General features: G+C 41.6%; 1 protein-coding gene across 4 annotated transcripts; it reads left to right on the top strand.

Moving 5' to 3' along the window:
* Positions 1 to 196: 196 nt before the first annotated feature.
* Positions 197 to 18,979, top strand: map4k2 (mitogen-activated protein kinase kinase kinase kinase 2). 4 transcript variants are annotated; one of them, XM_079580736.1, is made up of 32 exons: positions 197 to 627; positions 4,373 to 4,430; positions 4,630 to 4,720; positions 5,375 to 5,439; positions 5,806 to 5,861; positions 7,339 to 7,386; positions 7,455 to 7,497; positions 7,594 to 7,666; positions 8,770 to 8,901; positions 9,046 to 9,108; positions 9,183 to 9,264; positions 9,967 to 10,083; positions 10,160 to 10,238; positions 11,995 to 12,053; positions 12,155 to 12,207; positions 12,633 to 12,671; positions 13,080 to 13,113; positions 13,588 to 13,744; positions 14,436 to 14,611; positions 14,713 to 14,754; positions 15,312 to 15,396; positions 15,524 to 15,603; positions 15,691 to 15,751; positions 15,834 to 15,963; positions 16,154 to 16,212; positions 16,291 to 16,394; positions 16,916 to 17,087; positions 17,182 to 17,250; positions 17,345 to 17,431; positions 17,496 to 17,566; positions 17,643 to 17,698; positions 18,272 to 18,978. In XM_079580736.1, exons 1-32 carry the CDS (start codon positions 535 to 537, stop codon positions 18,357 to 18,359), a joined length of 2,622 nt encoding a protein of 873 aa, XP_079436862.1. In that variant the 5' UTR covers positions 197 to 534; the 3' UTR covers positions 18,360 to 18,978. The 4 variants fall into 4 exon arrangements, with proteins under 4 accessions (XP_079436862.1, XP_079436863.1, XP_079436864.1 ...); XM_079580737.1 differs by having other exon boundaries at positions 12,158 to 12,207; positions 18,272 to 18,977; XM_079580738.1 differs by lacking the exon at positions 12,633 to 12,671 and having other exon boundaries at positions 18,272 to 18,979.
* Positions 18,980 to 19,427: the final 448 nt, after the last annotated feature.

The raw sequence follows: 19,427 nt of genomic DNA, 5'->3' as shown, positions 1-19,427 counted from the left end.
GCACCTGCATTGTCCTTATTGTGCGCGCTCATAAAAGGCCATCACGTTTTCCACCAACACGAGACCAAAACTTGTTTCAGTAAGAAGAAAAATGCGACATAAACAGAGGCCATTGTTGTATTGTTCCCTTCACCTGCAGCCTCGCACAGCGGCGCGCTGATGATGGGCGCATTTTTCCCCGTGTGGGAGGCGTTTGCTCATGCGTATTGGACTCGAGCGCCAGTCCGGAGTGTTTGTGCAGGCTGCTGCGCTGCGCTGCGTGCTTGTGTTGTCAGCGTGGAGTTGAGAGCGAGGTCCCGTGCGCGTGAACAGCGTGTGCTCTCAGCCGGATCGATACTGAGCCTTTCAAAAATCTTCGCTTTTGCCGTCCCTCCCCTCGGTCGGTCAGCGCGGTGCTCTCCCGCACGTTCCCCCTGTGTGTCCCCTGTCCCGGTCCGCCTTTAGGTCACAGCAGCTGGGATGGAAGAGTGAGAGGAGAGACCCCAGCGCCAGGCAGGCTGGATCAGAGCGCAGCGCACAGAGGTGTCCGCAGTCATGAACAGGATAGGGGTGTCGTTTCTGGACCCTCTGGATGATTACGAGTTAATCCACCGGATCGGCTGCGGCACCTATGGAGATGTTTTCAAGGTGAGTGTCAGAGTGGCTGAGATTTTTTTCTTTCTCTCCTCCAGTGCAATGCAGGGACGACAAAAGGCAGCACTCCGAGGGGGACGTGTTAGATCATGAACAAATATTCTCTCTACACACACTTCCTCCACACTCGTTGTGATTTTGCCAAAAGCCCTTGGGGAGCTAAAAAATAGACTGAAGGAAATCAATTTCGTAATTGAATGAACCTTTTGGATCTCAGCCTGTTGCATGATCACTTGGACATGCAGCGAGGTCGCTCCTGAGGATCTCATGTCACAAACATCCTGACTTTTACACATCCTGCAGAAAGAACATTTGCATTGTTTTGTTTTCTTAAAAGTCCCGATGAGCTCACTGCTTTTATGGGGGGTGTTTTGGGCTGTTTTGTTTTGTCCCTGGCTGTTTTCTATCAATTTCTTTTTTTTACACACATCATTTCTGAGTCAAGCACTGATTCTGATTTGTTTCCTGCACAGTGATGATGATTTTCATAATGAATTCATTCAGAGAGGTTTTTGTGAGCAGTCATATTTACATCAGGTTGCCACAGTAACGCCATGCGCTTGTAGTATGATAAATCAGATACATCTCCTTAGTTTGTTCATGTTTTCTTTACATTTCCAAACTACAGACAGTGCTGGATAAGTTAGTTTAAAATTGTGATGTATTCTATATTAGTAGTTACAGCTTCAAAACTAAGGTGCACTACTTTGAGTTACTTCTGAGTTACTTTTGGCAAAATATATATGTTATATGTTATGTTATATTCCTTAGTTACTGAAAAAAGTCATATACTTTTGTAACTTGATACTTTTGTGACACGTTACCCCCAAAACTGACTACAACAGATGCCTCATGGTAAGTAACATCTCTAGAGAATAGGCCAAAATTAAAAATAATGTTTGTGGCATCACCTAAACATCTTAGGCCAAACATTGGTTTCATTCTGAGCCACTTAATGGTACTTTCTCTGGTTATCTCTCCTTGTTGGGAAACCATAATGATTCAGGTAATCCAGTGATTAGAAGGTCATCTTGGATACTGCAGGTCCCCAGAGCCCCTGATCAAAGAGCTCCAGACTAGTTTAACAGAATCTTAATGGCGTTGAGGCATTTTCATGTATTGTATGTTGAATTGGTCTGGAGTGTAAAAGCCTGGGAACCACAGATGTAAACAGATAGATACGCATCATCGTAAAGTATGAGTGGCCTGTAACATCAACAAAAGCACCTTATCGTTCACAAGTGGCCCTGGCCTGAACTATTAAAAGTGCGATTGTTTCTGCAAAACAATAGGACTAATGATAGATTCCGTATGTAAAGTGAAGAAGGGGAAAACAGTGCAACATTGACCTCCCACTGCTGCTTTCTGCTGCTGCTGCTGTGATGGACATGTGACTGAGTGGGCCTACAGTGCAGACCCCTTGTGCCCAAGAGGCTGAGAGCGCGTCACTTTTATGAAACAACACATGCCTGTCCTTACATAGTCACTCTGTATACGATTGAGGTTAGCCATGCTATCCTCTGGTTTCGTTGTCTACTTTATGAATAAGTGCCGTGCGTTACATTAGAAGAAATTAAAGCATTTGGCTTGACAGTTTTCAGTATATTTGTGTATGTGTGTTTTCGTACACTTGTGTCTGTTTCTGCATGTGGGAGTTTGTAATCTCAGGCAAAGACAGGAAATAGTGTGGTGCCAGGTAGCTCATGACTTACTTGTTTCTGCCACAGATACTCTTTCTGTTTTTCTTTAGCATTTCATACTATATGTGTTGAACTAGGAAAGTTTCAGTTCTTCCATGTGAATTTAGGATGAATTTATGATGTTTGGGTTGTACATTATTTAGATTTTGAAGTAGTACGCTGTGGTTCTCAAACTTTTCACTCCAAATGCAAAGTTAAAATCAGACCAAAGTTGTTTATAAACCAGGACCAATTCAAAAGAAGAAAAAATAGATGAATTCTCTTTTAATTACACAATGAAAAGAAGTGCAGAGCAGTTTGAGGTTTGCCACACCTTCATAGCTTGAACATTAGTGTTAACTGTTGCCACATTCTGTCTTGATCTTTGTTCATTTTGTGAATTGTATTATTTCATCATGATTTTAGTCACACAAATATTTTTTGCTGATTAAAATTAGACTGAAACTTAATCAAAGGTTGTTAACCTCTTAACCAAGTGCATTTTCTCCAGTTCGGCTAAAAATCTAAAAGCTTCTGGACTGGAGCCAGTGTAACGCTTCATTTGAAAGCTAAGACCTACAAAACTAATTGAAGCAGATCTTTCTCCTTTGTTGCCGCGTTGTTGCTTTTTTCATGTCCTTTTTCATCTCATTTTTGCCACTTTTTTGTTGTGCGTTTGTTGAGTTTTGTGCGTTTTCATCCCGTTTTCTTCTCGTTTGGGTAAAGCCAAACTGGAGAAAATGTGCTCGGTTCAGGTGGGGGTTAAGAGGTTGATTATGAATAGAGTGGACTAAAATATCCATATATTTTTGTCGGCTATAAAAACAGAATAAAAAAGTTAAGCAGGAATTATGAATATCCTTTAAATTCATTGGCAAAGGAGCCGGTTTGCGCTTTGTTCATATGAGAGAAGCTCCGTGAAGGACAAAATATCATTAGATATGTTTGAATACAATTAAAATAAATATATGCCAATAGATATCTCTATTTATCCAGGCCTTGGACCGGCACAACACACTTTCTATATACATTGCATCTTTGTCCATTTAGTTGCAGTTTCATAGATATTGCCATTTCAGGAACCACTCCTTTACATGGCATAATACTGACGTTACAGTTCCTTATTTGGCACTGAACCCCATCAAGTCTGGACAACGGCAAAGCCCAAAATATGCCTCATGTCCGTCCGTCTTTCATTCTGAATCAAACGACCTGATATGGTTCAGCAAACATGTATGTACGGACAGAGTACAGTCAAACTTCCTCCCCCTCGTCACATATGTGTTATTTCAGGCTCCTCTAGGTGCAGAAAGCCATAGGAGACATGACTATCAGTGCAGTCACAGGAAGCAAAGTGTGCGGGGACAGGAAAGAAAACAGGAAGTAAATGCAGCTTAGCAGATTGTTTGAGGTGAGCGCTGCGCCTGATTGGTTGTCGTTTTTTGTTTGTTGTGGACATGTGACGTCAGAGGCCCCGGGTGGATGGGGATGACTGATGTGCCCGGGAAAGAATGGAGGAAGTGGCCAACTGTAAGAGTGGTTATGCTGCATCCACATCGGTGTTTGTTCTGTTGTCGACGTCACTTAAAGGGAAATTATGTAAAGCTGTGTAGTTTTTAGATCAATAAAATCCAGTTCATTTTGAGTTTTTTGTTTTGTTTCTGGGTATTTTCTCTAAAAAGGCACTGATGTTTGTGTTGTGGGATTCAAATTGAGGTGAAAAGAAAGGGAACGCTTTTAAACAAATTATAGCTATAGGTCCTCTGCTGTCAAGACTTTGGATGAACGCCCAGCTTCTGTTATCTTGATGAAGGCGTAGCGGCAAAGCTCCAGCAAAGCTTTCCATACTGTGTACACTGTGTAATAGTCAGCAAAAAGATGCACCCAGGGCCCGTAAATGCCAAGTGCTGAAATTTTCCTGAGAATCATTGGTCATCAACAAGAGAGGAAGATATGTTTCCTCTTCGATTTAACGATTGTGGTTGGGAGAGAATTTGGAAACTTAAATTGCAATATCTTGAATCATCGTGTTTTAACTTCACTTTTATTTGACGTTGTAGGCTCGTAACATCCGGACCTCGGAACTGGCCGCGATCAAGATTGTCAAACTGGACCCAGGTAAGCTAGCAAACAACAAGCCAACAAGTGCCATTTTTCCAAAACACCATTCACACTTTACTAGTCTGGGCCCCGTAATGAAGATCTTTTTCAGGTTAAGAGGACATTCCTTTGTCACAAAACAACTTTTACAATAAGTGATCCAGTTCAGGGAATCATGTAGGCCTAAATGATGTGTATGTTCTTCTTGTGTGTCCAGGAGATGACATCACGTCCATCCAGCAGGAGATCACCATGATGAAGGAGTGCAAGCACAAAAACATCGTGGCGTATTTCGGCAGCTACCACAGGTTCGTCTCTGTAATCGTCCTGAAAGTTCAAGAAGTTGAACAGTTTGAAATTCATGTTCGCCGGATGTCTATGAAAGATCTTGTAAGGAATTCCTTCCTGTCCCACTGTTCCATTCTACTCCACTCCCACTGCAAAATGACTTGCATAACACATGAGTCAAGTCAGAAATAATGCACATTTAAAGCAGTACTAAGTAACTTGTTTACCTCAATGAATCCTTTCCGGTGTCCATCTGGGGGTAATACAAGTGTTAATGAGATGATCGGGGGGTCTTTCATCTTCCCCGGTGTCTCTGGACAGAAAACCACAATTGCAACTTCGCTGCCTACGGGTCGGAGGCCCCAATGCACTCTAATGGAATCACAAAGACGAAGCTAACAGGCTAATGGGCAAAGCTAACTGCGGGCTAGCACCACTTAAACAGTATTTACAGCCAAGTTTGAGGGGAAAAAAAAGATCTCCATTGTGTAATTGGATGTACAATATCCCGCTCTCCCTTTGTCTTTTCTGTCAGTGTAGTATTTACTCTCACGGACAATTAGTGAGTAAAAAACACATGCTACGACACCTGCAGTGGCGCTTATGGCCTCTAGGGGCATGAGTTACTTCTCTACACTTTTGAAACACACATTCTCTGTTTGTTTTTCTTTAAGGAACACAAAACTATGGATCTGCATGGAGTATTGTGGAGGGGGATCGCTTCAAGACATTTACCAGTGTATGTAAACACTACCACTATTGTTATTACCCATTACTGCTTTAAATAGGCTGAAAAAGACAGCGTTAACTTGTTTTGTTTGATATTTTAGACCACAGGAACCTGCAGAATAGCTGTTGTTTTAAAGTCATTTAAGCGAGCAGTCGACTGTAATTGTTCTGTAGCTTATTTACATCCAAAGGAAACTCCCCCGGTGTCACAAAGGCAGTGTCGGTGAAAAGAGCCATGTAATTATCTGGAGGAAAAGACTGATGGACGGTCTAAACTTGGATGAGCTCGCGTTCATCTTTTTCGACGCACACCTGAGGGCTCGTTCGGCTTCTCACTGCGAGCTATTAATCACTGTTCTTTTTTTTTTTTTGGCAGTGACGGGGCCGTTAAAGGAGAAGCAGATCGCGTTTGTGTGCAGAGAAACTCTCCAGGTGAGCGCCTCCGTCGACCACGTTTCCAAAGCAAATTGTTGACAAAACGAGTCATGTTTTGGTCCCCGGCTAAATGCAGGAGTGCTTGAGCTTCGCCCAGACATTTAAATATAGGCCACACTTGCGGTAAATGCTGCTGCTGCTTTGACAAAACATGCTTAACTGCGGGCCACTGTTACTAAATATACATTCACTGAGGTGGCAGCTCTTAAGACAGTTTAAGAGTGTATGTACATTAGCTTCTTCTGCAGTGTGTTATTGATTTTTCCTTGGGACAGCCGCGGATTTGGAGCTTATCCTGTTTTGAGTTGAGTTCATCCTATTATGTGAAGAGCTTTTATTTGGACAAAGGGTATTTAGTTGCATGGTAGACATTGACAAGACTATTAGACACAAAAAACCCTAAGATTTTCAATGCCTCGCTCTAAACCCAGCCTTTTCAAATTGGATATGTCTTTGAATTCTTCTGATCCATGTTTTGCTCACTCTGTCTTGTTATTACTTGCTTGCGGGCACAAACTAACAAGCCGGAAATGCAAATGCAACCTGTTATTGGGCAACTGTTCTTTTATTTTGTCTGTTAACCTCTTAACCCCCACAAGAACCAAGCTTATTTTGTCCAGTTTGGCTCTACCCAAAGAAAAAAAGAAAAAAAAAAGCATACCCTGGCAGAACTTTTGACCCTTTTTTGACCATTTTTCAAAGAATATGAAAAAAGAAAGTACCAAAATGACCCTGATCCGAAGTTTACATACCCCAGTTCTGTGTATTGCCCCCTTGAGCATCAATGACAGCTTGGAGTCTTTTGTGGTAGTTGTGGAGAAGGTTCTGTATAATCTAGTGGTAAAGCGGCCCATTCTTCTTGATCATAAACTTTGGATCAGGGTCATTTTTAGTATTTAAAGAGCAAACTCTGTTTTTTCACCACAAATGGCTTCACACAACTACTAACTATGAGTGTTATCGTTCATATTCTTTGAAGCATTTAGCATGTTTTAGATGCCACCAGCGATCATATGTGTTGCCATTATCATATATATGCATGTCGCACCCAATAATGCCCAAGTGAAAGTAAAGAGGAGTTCTGGCAGTGCTAACGTACATAAATCCTAATTCTGGTGCAAAAAGGAGGCCTTCTATTTTTGTTTTTTGTTTCAATTTCAAATCCCCAAAAAGAGAATCGAACAAACGGTGACATGGTTTGATTGCGGATGTGGGAAATACTTTGTTAGTATCTGTGTAAGTTACTGGACAATATGTAAACAATATGTAAAATAGTTATTTTGAAGATATGCCAACAGTGATTATACTGTATGTGGTTAATAACAAGACCTCAACAATATATCTGTAACCAACTTGCTGGCTGAATAATAAAAATACTCTTTTTGAGCAACACACTGAGCCAAACTGTTTGCATGTACCGGTACAAGAGATCCAAATTTTTCATCACTCTCTAATGCTTGACTGTTTTGTTCAGGGCTTGTATCATCTTCATGAAACTGGCAAAATGCACCGTGACATCAAGGTAAGAAATGGTCTAAAAACATGTGTGTAGATTTATTTAGAGTGGAACTAAAAGGGGTTTATGTCCAGGGCGCCAACATCCTTCTGACGGACCGAGGAGACGTCAAACTGGGTGAGCGCTCGCACTGTGGCGGGGTTGTGGCACTTATGTAGCATTTGTCTTTGACCTTCACTTATGAGACAATACTTTCTGTTTCTTTGTCATCAGCCGACTTTGGAGTAGCAGCGGAGATCAGCGCCTCTGTCGCCAAGAGGAAGTCCTTTATTGGAACCCCATACTGGTAAGATGGATATATAGACACACAGTCAAGAGGTGCAGACCACAATCTTTTAGATACTGTGGGAGGAAAATGTATGTGAACGCTTTGGAATCTCTCACATTTCTGCCTAAATGGGTCATAAAGTGTGGTCTGATCAAAATCAAAACCAAAGAATGAATTAACAGTGTCTGCTTGAACTAATACCACCCAAATAAAATTACATGTTATCATATTATTAATGGCCATGACATGTAAACATTCACAGGACAGAGGGAAAAAGGAAGTGAACCCAGGAATCTCGCTGGACTGCAACAGTTTTGTAAAGAGGAATGGTCCAAGATTCATCCTGACCAACAGAAGAACTAAGTTTATCACGATATTTTGCAGAAAAACCTGAGACATTTACAACAGCGTGGAATAAGTAAGTGAACCCTTGTATTAAACAGCTGGCTGACCCTTCTTTTGCAGCAATAACTGCTTTTTCACAACGATCATGATGAATCTCGGACCATTCCTCTTACAAAACTGCTGCAGTTCAGCGGGATTCCTGGGTTCACTTACTTTTTCCTCCCTGTCCTGTGAAGGTTTACATGTTATGTCCATTAAAAATATGATGAAATTTAAATGTTTGGGTGGTATTAGTTTAAGCAGACACTGTTTATTCATTCTTGGGATTTTGATGAAGATCAGACCACATTTTATGACCTATTCAGGCAGAAATGTAAGAAATTCCAAAGCACATCTATTTTCCTCCCTCTGTAAATATAAATGATAGTCTCTTAAAACACTTCCACAATGATATTTCTGGTTTATTGACTTGCTATTACATGCTCATTAGTAACGTTTGTGCTGCCTTGGGGCTTGTATTCATTCTGCTCAAAATCCAAAGCATTCCCGCTGACTGAATGAGTCACAGAGATTAAAAAGTAGTGATGTCACAGTTTTGGAAACCTCCTCAAATTGCCTTTTGGGGCTGATGTAATACACACAATAAACAAAGCAATTACAGAAAAAAGATGTCTGGGTTGGAGTAGCTCTTTTTTTGTTCCTGCAGTGGATTGTGAAAGGAGTCATACCTCTTTGTTTGGGCTAATTTTTGTTGTTTCACATGCTGATCTGTGCAGGATGGCCCCGGAGGTGGCGGCGGTGGAGAAAAAGGGCGGGTACAACCACTTGTGTGACATCTGGGCGGTGGGCATCACAGCGATAGAGCTAGCAGAGCTGCAGCCCCCCATGTTCGACCTCCACCCAATGAGGTCAGTGCGCGCTCTCAGTTTTCTTCAGCCCCCAACAGAGTTCTCTGGCGTTATGTAACTCCCACCTGGAATGCGTTTAGTCAATACGAATGTAAACCGCAGCGACAGTCTTCCACAACAGTGACATTTAAAGCTATGTTGCAGAGCACTGATGCTGATGTCCAAGAGCAACTTCCAGCCGCCAAAGCTAAAAGACAAAACCAAATGGTGAGGGCTAAAATCCTTATTCTTAGCTGGTTTTGATTGCGTCGTTTTACGAGTGCATTGTGTTCTCCGTGCAGGTCAACTGGCTTCCAAAGCTTTGTGAAGATGGCGCTCATAAAAAACCCGCGGAAAAGGCCGTCAGCTGAGACACTGCTGCAGGTACACACGAGCAAGATGAGGATGTGGATCATTTTTATACAATATAGTTTAATCTTTTTTTTTCATATATATTTTGGTGCTTCTTTATTTTTTATTATTAAAGCTGCATTATGCAACTTTTTATGCGGAAAAAAAAGTTTATATTTGACCTTGTAGTGAACCAGCGGCTGTATGAGGTCAGCGTGGTGCCTTTACTTTCCATCATAGTGGTCTCTACAACGCTCCAGAATCAATTGCTTTGTAGGTTTTCTGGTGAGAGGCTCCGTCAGCAGTGAAAACCTTCCAAACAATTGATCCTGGAGTTTACTAGAGAGCACTGTGATGGTAAATAAAGGCTCCATGCTGACCTCATACAGCCACTAGGTCACTACAAAGTCAAATACGCACAAACATCAACTTTTTTTCCACATTAAAAGTTGCATAATGCATCTTTTAAAAGTATTTTATTTCAATAAATAACGAGACAATCATTGTACACTGGGACCAGATTGATTGCTGTGCTGGGATGAAGAGGAAAGGAAAATATGACAAATAATTTCATGCAGGAAGCATCTGTTTGGTATAAAATTTCACGGTGTGTGCTGCACAATGGCCTCGTGGTTAAGGCTGTCAGGTCTAACGCCAAACGGCCACAAAACAAAAGAAAGAAATAGTAATGAAATAAAAACATGTGAAATTGTGTTGTTTTTTCTGTTCGTCCAGCATCCGTTTGTGACCCAGCTGCTGACGAGGAACCTGATCATTGAGCTGCTGGACTTGGCCAATAATCCTGAGCTCTACAACAGCCACTCCCACGGTCTGGATGACAACGATCTGGAGGTCTGGAGGCCGTGGGGCAAAAAGAACTCCCATCTTTTGTCCTCTCTGTGCTTTGTAAACGTGTTGTTGTTGGCAGGTCGGGGAAGAGGCTCCTGACAAGATCCAGTCGGCGGGGAAGCACCTGGCTGTGGAGAGGACCTCGTCTGAAGAACAATGTAAGGTCACGCCCCACACACTGGACACTCGTGATGAATCGAGAAATGCTTCAGGAAGTCTGTTCAAGGTGCTGCCAGACACAACGGGGGGCTGCTGAAAAAATATCTACTTTATGCCAATATTTTTAGCTATGAAGGTTAGGAGTCAAAGTTCAGTTACTTCTAACCACTTTCTGTAGTTAAAGGAGATATACAACATTATTTAACCTGTTACCTGCCACCTTAGGGTTAGGGTTAACAATTATGCATCCAAATCTCAAAGCATATTGACTGTAGAGCCTTTATGCCAGGGTGATGCATCATTTGAAAGCCTAGACCTTCTAGTTTCTTGAAATATGTGTAAGATCTGTGTGAGTGAAACACAACGTACGTGATATCTGCTGTTCCTAACTCTAACCCCTGACGCCTACCCTAGACAGATGTCATTTATTTCCGGTTTTGATTGATATGATCTGCGGTTGTTACAGCGTCACAGTCTAAAATGTCTCCCAAGCCAACAAAAAAACTGTGAATGTAAAACATGAAGTAAACATATCTTGGAAATTTCCAGAGCAAAAAAACACACAAGAACAGGGCAGCGCATTATTCCTCAAGCATGCATGAAAGTACACTAACTACACAAGTAAATTTTCCGTAATATGTCCCGTTTAACTCTTAAAGGTGCATTATGCAACTTTTATGCGGAAAAAAAACAGTTGATATTTGTGAGCATTTGACCTTGTAGTGACCCAACATTTGTGTGAGTGGTCAGCATAGTGTCTTTATATTCCACCATGGTGGTCTTTTGGACAGTCCAGGATGAATTGTTTGGAATATTTTCACTGTTGACCAGAAAACCTAGAAAACAATTGAGTATTGTAGAGATCACTGTGATGGAAAGTAAAGGCGCCGTACTGACCACTCATGCAGCTGCTGTGTCACGACAAGGTCAAATGCTCACAAATATCATAATGCACCTTTCAATTGCAGCGTCATCGCCATGTTCTGAGATATTTATTTTTTTAAATGTCATCATCACATTCCTCGGAGGTTACTACTGGCTGACATTGTCACTTCCTGTTGGTCTCAGTGTTATACAGATCAAATGTTTGTGAATTGTTTATGACTAGAATACAGTGCGAGGAGGAAGTTGTGGTTGACGTGTGGGAGACTTTTTGCATGTACCTGCCCAAGGTGTTACATTTAAAATATCGCGTAGTAGTATCAAACCGGAGAGGCGAAACGACCCAGTAAAGTCGACAGATTGAAAAACTTTTGCGCCATGCTTGTTTTAGTCATTTGGAAATCTGGAACGACGGATTGGTGACCTTAAGTCTGGAGCACTAACCATGAGTCGTACAGTGAAATGAAGTCACCCGGGCCAGCGTACAGAAGTGGCACTGTCCCTCACATACCACTGGCATGTTTGGTGCCATCCTCTGACGCAGCCCCCATCCCACATGTATGCACCCCCCCCTGCCCGGACAAAAGAAGGCTGACTGAGGACCCTTTGTGTTCATTCATTCATTTTATGGAGATATCAGGCTGCATACAGAGTTTGACTGTAAATGGTAAGACCACTCACGTATCAGATAAGACCGCACACTTCTGGTGCTAAAATCAAGATGAGAATTAGCAATGTCTGATATCAAGGCAAAGGAGCAAGAGCCTGTAAAGTCCCTGCAAGTTTCCCATCATACTTAAAAATGGAGGCGCACTGTTGCAATCAAACCAAACGATCATTGCGCGTCATTGTGTTTTGTGTGTGATTTTGCAGTCGACCAGGTGAAGTTTAGGCCGCCCTTACGGAAAGTCACAGAGCCGTATCCTGATTTGGTGAGTCATTCAAACTACGAGGCTCTAGTCACACACGCACTATTGTTTAAACGAAGATGTAAGATGTCTTTGGCTATGACCTATTTTGTGCTTCGTTTCAGCAGGGCTCCTACGATGACGACTGGAGTTTGTCTGGAGATGAAGACAATTCACCGTAAGATGGCCTTTTTTTAATGAGAAATATCCACCGCCATGTGCAGTGTGCCTAAATCATGATCCAGTGTTTCTATTTCCATTACTGTAGCTGAGATAATGAGGTCATTATGAGATATATATACTTATACTGCATACTGTATATCAAATGTGCAGCACTTTGGAAACTAGATTTGGGGGAAATGTGCCATAGAAATAAAGTGTATTGGACTTAACATTTCATAGACCAAATGTTTTCCTCCCGTAATGTATAAACTCTTGCTTCAAAGAGACAATACAGACGTTGCTAATTTGGGTCGGTTACGGACAATGCGAGCGGGCGCAGTAGTGAGAAAGTTGTACTAGCGGAGCCGATTCCTTTCCCGTCCCATTGTTCGCAGCGGAGCCCGGCCCGTAGCCACATAAACAGAGGTCTTCCTGTTGCAGGAGCCTGCTGGAATGTGTGGAGCAAGCTTTGCAGCTGAGGTAGGACACGGCCGCCATCCTCAGCCGCTAACCCCAGTGTGCCAACAACCCACCCCCCGTCCCTCCCTTCCCTGGACCCCCTCCCATCCCAACACCCACCCGCCACCCACATGCCACATCTGTGCCATCTGAACTCCACTGCTTCTCCTGGGGATGAGCTGCTTGTTCCTGTGTCCGCTGGGTGTGGAGATGATTCAGTAGATCATATCGGTTGCTTTAGTTTCAAGCTTCCTGTGCTTTAATTTTGCTTTTGTGGTGTGTCCTGTTTTTGGGTTTTTGTTGCTGCTTTTGAACGGTCAACAAGCTTTATTTGTTGTTGGGTTTTCTGGCAAAATCACTATCAAATGGCATGAAAAAAAAAAAATGCTGGGATGATTAATTGGTAATTCATATGGTCTTGTCTTTCAGGAGTTTAACTATCAGGAGAGCGCCCTCTACTGACGTAAGTGATGAGAATAGTTTCATTAAAGCCCCTTAACCCAGCACATTTTCTCCACTTTCCCAAATCCAAAAGCTTCTTGAACAAAGTGTCAAAACGATGAGAATACAACAAAAAAAGCAACAAAAAGACAATCAACAAACACAACATTAAAAAGTGAAAAATAGAGCTACAAAAAACTCACAAAAGAGCGACAAAAAGCAAAGAAAAAAAGCGACGATGAAAGCTACGGAAACACGATTAAAAAAACGTACAAAAAAAGAGACGAAAACACAAAAAAGCTCTGTAAGCTCTGGTCGAGAAGCTTTTAGATTTGGGTAAAGCCGAAATGGAGAAAATGTGCTCGGTTAAAACATGCTGTAATATTCTAATAGTGAAATTGCAAAGTATGCCGTCGCTATTTTACAAAATAGCTACAGCAGGTATAAGAGTGTGTTTTTGTTTTTTATGTACTATTCAGTGTCTGGTGTCTTTTAGGCTGGAAAGAAGAGTGGCCTGTTCAGCCCCACCACAGCCTCCCTGCCAGCCTTCTGCTCTCTGTCCACGCACACAGATGACCAGGACCTGACCTCCAGACCGAGCTGTACGCTTGGCCCCGACGCCGCTATGAACAATGACAGTCACTCTTCGCCAGGTAACACCATGGACAAAACTGGTCAAACTGTGGAATTTAGAAACGTTTTAGTCATATTATAGAGACATTATCCTGACTTTTTTTAGATGGTACTGGGAACCACTGACATAGACAATTGTGCATTTTGGTCGGAGTAGCTCAAATTCATACCGCCTTTGCTCTGCAGAATAGTGCAGAAGAGCGCGATATAAATCAATGCATTATTATTATTATTATGCCTTGCATTAACTTCTTGAACCGAGCACATTTTTCCAGTTTAGCTTTACCCAAATCTAAAAGCTTCTTGGTCAAAATGGTCAAAACAGCAAGGGAAATGAGACAAAAACAAGGATGAAAATGCAACATCTAGGCCACAAAAGAGCAACAGATGAAAAAGTGATGAAAAGGTGGCGAAAAAAGTATTTTAAAAGTCATTAAAAAGTGATGAAAAAGAGATGAAAAAGCAACAAAAGAGCAACAAAAAAGTGACAAAAAATGTGACAAAAAGTGACGAAGATCCAACAAAATAGCCATGGAAAAAATGTCAAAAAAGTGGCAACAACAAACGCAGTGAGGACAAAGCTCCATTTAGATGAGTTTTGTAGGTCTATAGGCTGTAACCTTTTAGATTTGGGTAAAGCTGAACCCGAGAAACTGCACTTGGTTGAAGTGGAGGTTATCAGGTTAACTCCAAAAGCCCATTTCCCTCCAGGCCTGTCCCGGTGCTCCGCCACTCAAGACATCCGACAGCGCTGCAGTGACCCGTGCCCGCCTGAAGGGGATGCTCTTCCCACGGAGAATAAGAGGCAGAGCGCAGTTTCAGCATCAAGGAGGGACACCCCTCTTTCCCCGGAGTGGAGCACGCTGAGGAGACAGACAGAGGACTCTGTAAGTTTCATCTGGCGTGGTAACAAGTGTGTGCTCTTCGCTAACCACAATAACTTTCTAATGCCATTGTGCCGTGACTTACGTGTGGTTTGTATCATTAGAGAGCTGATTGTCATGGACTTCCTCCTACCCCTCAAGTCCATGTAAGTGTGACCTCTAACGGCATGCTAACCTGTAAATGGGTGGGAAGGGGTGCAGTGTTGGAAATACACAAACATACACATTTAACCTCTTAACCCCCGGCCTGAACCGAGCACATGTTCTCCAGTTCGGCTTTACCTAACCATAAAAGCTTTTCGACTGGAGAGCAACAGTGTAATGTCTCATTTAAAAGCCACAAAAGTGATAGTAACATTTTTGTCACGTGGGCTCCGCGTTTTTGTCGCATTTTTGTTGCTCTTTTGGCACGTTTTTGCGTCACTTATTTGTTGCTTTTTCATCTTTTTTTTTCATTATTTTTTTATGTTTTTGTTGCTTTTCCTGCACCTTTTGTTTTTGCTTTTCTTTGCGTTTTTGTCACTTTTTTGTTGGGTTCACATCCTTGTTTTTGACGCCTTTTTTTATGCTTTTTTTTTTTTTTTTTTTAGCTTTTAGAGCTTTTAGATTTGGGTGAAGCCAAACTGGAGAAAATGTGCTCGGTTCAGGCGGGGGTTAAGAGGTTTTAACTGAGTTGATTTCTGAGTTGTACTGGTTTCTTTAGATGGGAGCGTGCTTCTCCAAAGTCTTCAATGGCTGTCCGCTCAAAATAAATTGCGCTGTTACCTGGATTTTCCCGAAGACGAGAGGTACTCGACTGCACCACAGCCCCGCCACGCAAAAATCCATCAATCGAAAGACACACTTTATTAAATACTTGTTTTAAGAGAGCACCGCTTAATGAATTTTAATAATCCATATGCGTTTCCTATTTAGACCAGTACATGTTACTTGGTGCGGAAGAGGGGATTTACACTCTCAACCTAAATGAACTTCATGAGGATACACTGGAGAAGGTAAGGCTGTTCCAATGTTCAGAGGAAAATCGTCTTGTGGCTGAAGAGCACAGGATCTGCGTGATACAAATAAATGTTTGTTTGCAGCTGCTGCCACAGAGATGCACCTGGCTGTACGTGATGAACAACGTGCTGATGACGGTGTCCGGTAAACAGCGGAACGATCAGATACTGAATTGCGGCAGGATAAAGATTTTTCATTCTTGTTTTTTTTTTTTTGCGTCCAACAGGGAAGTCATCGCAGCTCAGCTCTCACAGTCTGACCGCTCTGTTCGAACACAAAGACACCGAGCCTGCGCACAAGAGGCCCAGCACCCTGTCACTCGGCACTAACCGCTTCACGGAGAGAATCAGCCACAGGTAACAGGGATGATGGACTTTACTGCGAAATGTTATTGAAAAGTTGCATAGTGTTTTAATTCTGACTTTGGATTTGTTTTAAAATGAAAATAAAATATGAATGTTTACTCTATAATGTTCTCTTTAATTAAACTTTGGTCATGGCGTGTTCACAGTGATGTTATTGATGATGCATTCTGTCCATCCACAGGAAGTTCGCTGTATCAGTGAAGATCCCAGACACTAAAGGCTGCAGGAGGTGTAGCGTAGGTAAGACATGCCAATGATTCTTCAGCATCTTCAAATTCAAATCCCTTTTTAAAGACGAGGCCTCTTTGTCTCTCACAGCCAGAAACCCCTACACAGACAGCACTTTCCTGTGTGCGGCCGTCCCCTCGGGTCTGGTGCTGCTCCTGTGGTATGAGCCTCTACAGAAGTTCATGCATCTAAAGGTCAGTAAACATTTGACCCAGGGGCCGGTTTGAACTTTTTTCACTGCGCTGGCTAAAGTATTTTTGTCACATATTGGAAGCGTTTCTTGTCGTGTTTTAGTTTTTGGGGGTTTTTGTCATGTTTTTGTTGCTCTTGTAACTCTTTTCTCACTTTTTTGTTTTGTTATTGTTGCTTTTCTGGAACGCTTTTATCACTCTTTAGTTGCTCCTCATCTGTTGCTTTTTTTGGTCAATTTCTTGTCGCTCTTTTGTGGCTCTTTTGGTTGCTTTTCCGTCATGTTTTAGTCACATTTTCTGTCACTTTTTTATTTTGCTATCGTTTTTGTCGTTCTTTCGTTAGTTTTTTTGTAACATTTTTGTTGCGTTTTCATCCTCGTTATTTTGACGCTTTTTTTCAAGACGCTTTTAGATTTGCATACAGCCAAACTGGAGAAGATGTGCTCTGCTCAGGCGGGGGTTAAGAGGTTAAATAGTGATGTATAAATACTGTATAAATACCTTTAATCTGTGCACACTTGCAGCATATAGCGGTGAAGCTGCCCGACAGTCTGCCTATATTCGAGCTCCTGGTGGTGGTGACAGATGAGTTTCCTCAGCTCTGTGTCGGCGTGAAAGACTGCAGCAATGGCAAAATTGGTCAGGAACTCAAATTCGACATCATCGAGCTCAATGGCGCACCTATCTGTGTACCAGGTTTGGCGAGGCTTTTCTCAACCTTTTACTTGTAATTCTTCAACTGTGTAGTATCCATTAATAAACAAAGGACCTACTGTCCCTCCCTCCACAGATAGTGGCGCACTCAAGGCCGGCCAAGTGACCCAGCTAGACAGAGACACCGTTCTTATTGCTTTAGAAAGTAAGTAGCCCCTTTGCCTGTTTTGTGGCAGTCCTTTTTAAGCAACAGTTTCCTACATTCAACCATTTTCAAATCTGTGACACTGATTTGACAGAAATGGTTAAGATTGTTAACTTGAAGGGACAACCATCCAAAGAGCTCTCTGCAGAAATGCTGTTCGAGTTCCACATTGAAACTCTAGGTAAGACATTTTGAAAGAGAGCATTTGGTTTTGTGCAAACATTAATAGACAATGCTTTTTCCAGTGTGTTTACAGGACAGTGTTTTGGCTTTCTGGAAACATGGGCTCAAAGGGAAAAGTTTCCATTCTGGTGAAGTGAGTGACGTTAATCCTTTCTTGGTCAATCTCATTTGTTGTTTTGCACATATATTCATTGGATGTTTATGTTAAGGTGACGCAGGAGATTACGGATGAGAGTCGGTCGTTCAGAGTCCTCGGCACAAACAGGTGTGGGAACTATATTATTTAAAACAGCATTACTATTAGTGAGCATGTGGCATCTAACTCTGCAGGGGTTCCCAAACTTTTCAGATTGTGACCCCCAAAATATGCAAAGTCAGGGATTGCCACAGTAAAAAATAATTTGTACTAATAATAATACTATGCAGCAAAACACTTAAAATGTTAATTAACAGTTTACTTGAAAGCTTATTTTTTATTTGACCTCATTTCATTTTTAAGAAACATATAAAATCTACTGTTCTTGAAATCATCTTGGAACCCCAACTTCAGAGCCTCACAACCCCCTGTAAGGTCCTGACGCCTACTCTGAGAACCACTGGTCTAACATACAATGATTTACATAAGCTGCTCAGTGTTTTGGCAGGGGGCGACTCTATGGCATGTGATTCATATGAGTGTATCCTTCTGTGTCACCATGTGCACAATTAGTTTAGTATTTGTTTTGATAGAATATCTGATTCCAAGCACTGTATATAGTATCTTTGTGAACACGTATATATATATATTGCTATAGCATTTTTTATGCTTTATATCTTCTGCTTTTTTGTTCTTCCACAGGGACATTATTCTTCAGAGCACACCGACTGATGATCCCTCAGCACTGAGCAACCTCTATATTCTAACTGGACATGAAAGCAGTTACTAAAACAATGTGAGAAAGACAATTATTTATTGCTACTTTATGTTGTAAAGCTGTGCCAGACACCAGCAATCTCTATGACATGGGAATTTGGTTAAAGACTCTTTTGAGATGACGGCCTAAATCTGAAGCTGCTTATTTTTGCTCAGTATGCGTAGGTAATGCACTTAAAAGGATGTGCTGGAAGGATAACACAAATATACTTGCCTGGACTTCTAGAATCAGAAACAATGAAGTGTTGTTTCCCTCTGGATCTAGTCGTCATATTGAGACATGAAAGTGAAAAGAACTTTTTAATGAGCGTGAAGAAACTTCTCAGATGAAAGGTGAAACATCCTCAACTCATATACCCAGTTCATTTGATGAAAAACTTTGCTACAATGGAGAGCTCCTGGACGACTGAGAGCTTACACAAACCTTTCGAAATGAAAAAGGACAATGTACTTCAGCACTAATGTCTGTACATTTATTGTGCACAATAAACCACTGTTTTCGAATGTGCAAGACTGACAGCATGGACTTTAATATGGAATCTTGTGTGCATAATATTTGTGAAAACATCAATAATGTGATAACGCAAACTGGGCTTTTACCAAATAACAATCATTTAAGAATGTCTGTATAGTTTGGGATAACTGTAATCAAGAGTTTTTGTGTTGTATGCTATTGTATATTCCTAGGCCTATTGAGAAAGTGTAAAAGGGCATTCTATGTTTAAAGGAATTATTTACATTATTGTTTCTGTGAATATTCTGAAAACATTCTGAATCTCACTGATTGTTCAAAGCATTTTCGAATTTGTACCCCAGTTCACTAAATGAAGGCCTCGGCCACATTACGGCACCAGTGCATTGATGAGGTTTGTCATTGTGCGACTCACTTTTGGGTCCCGACCTACTAGTTGAAAATCACTGTTTACATTACAGTGGTTTTCTGAAATACTGAAAATACTGACACTATTTCTGGCATTTTTAGAGTACTTAAACAAGTATTTGATCTCTTATTTGCATAATAATATTTATAAAAATCATCTTAGGTTCTGTCCTGGAGGGCCGGATTTGGCCCCCGGACCTG

The sequence above is a fragment of the Gobius niger genome, assembly GCF_951799975.1.
Source record: "Gobius niger genome assembly, chromosome: 21".
NCBI lineage: Eukaryota > Metazoa > Chordata > Actinopteri > Gobiiformes > Gobiidae > Gobius > Gobius niger.
Note: the sequence above shows the minus strand (reverse complement) of the source record. Positions and strands in the feature narration are given on the sequence as shown.

Bases quoted from the DNA above. Each gene is read 5' to 3' on its own strand.
- map4k2 (XM_079580736.1), top strand. From the start codon at position 535: ATGAACAGGATAGGGGTGTCGTTTCTGGACCCTCTGGATGATTACGAG. The intron at 5,440-5,805 runs GTATGTAAACAC...TTTTTTTGGCAG, and splicing joins GCTTCAAGACATTTACCAGT to TGACGGGGCCGTTAAAGGAG. The intron at 14,612-14,712 runs GTAAGTTTCATC...TTGTATCATTAG, and splicing joins GGAGACAGACAGAGGACTCT to AGAGCTGATTGTCATGGACT.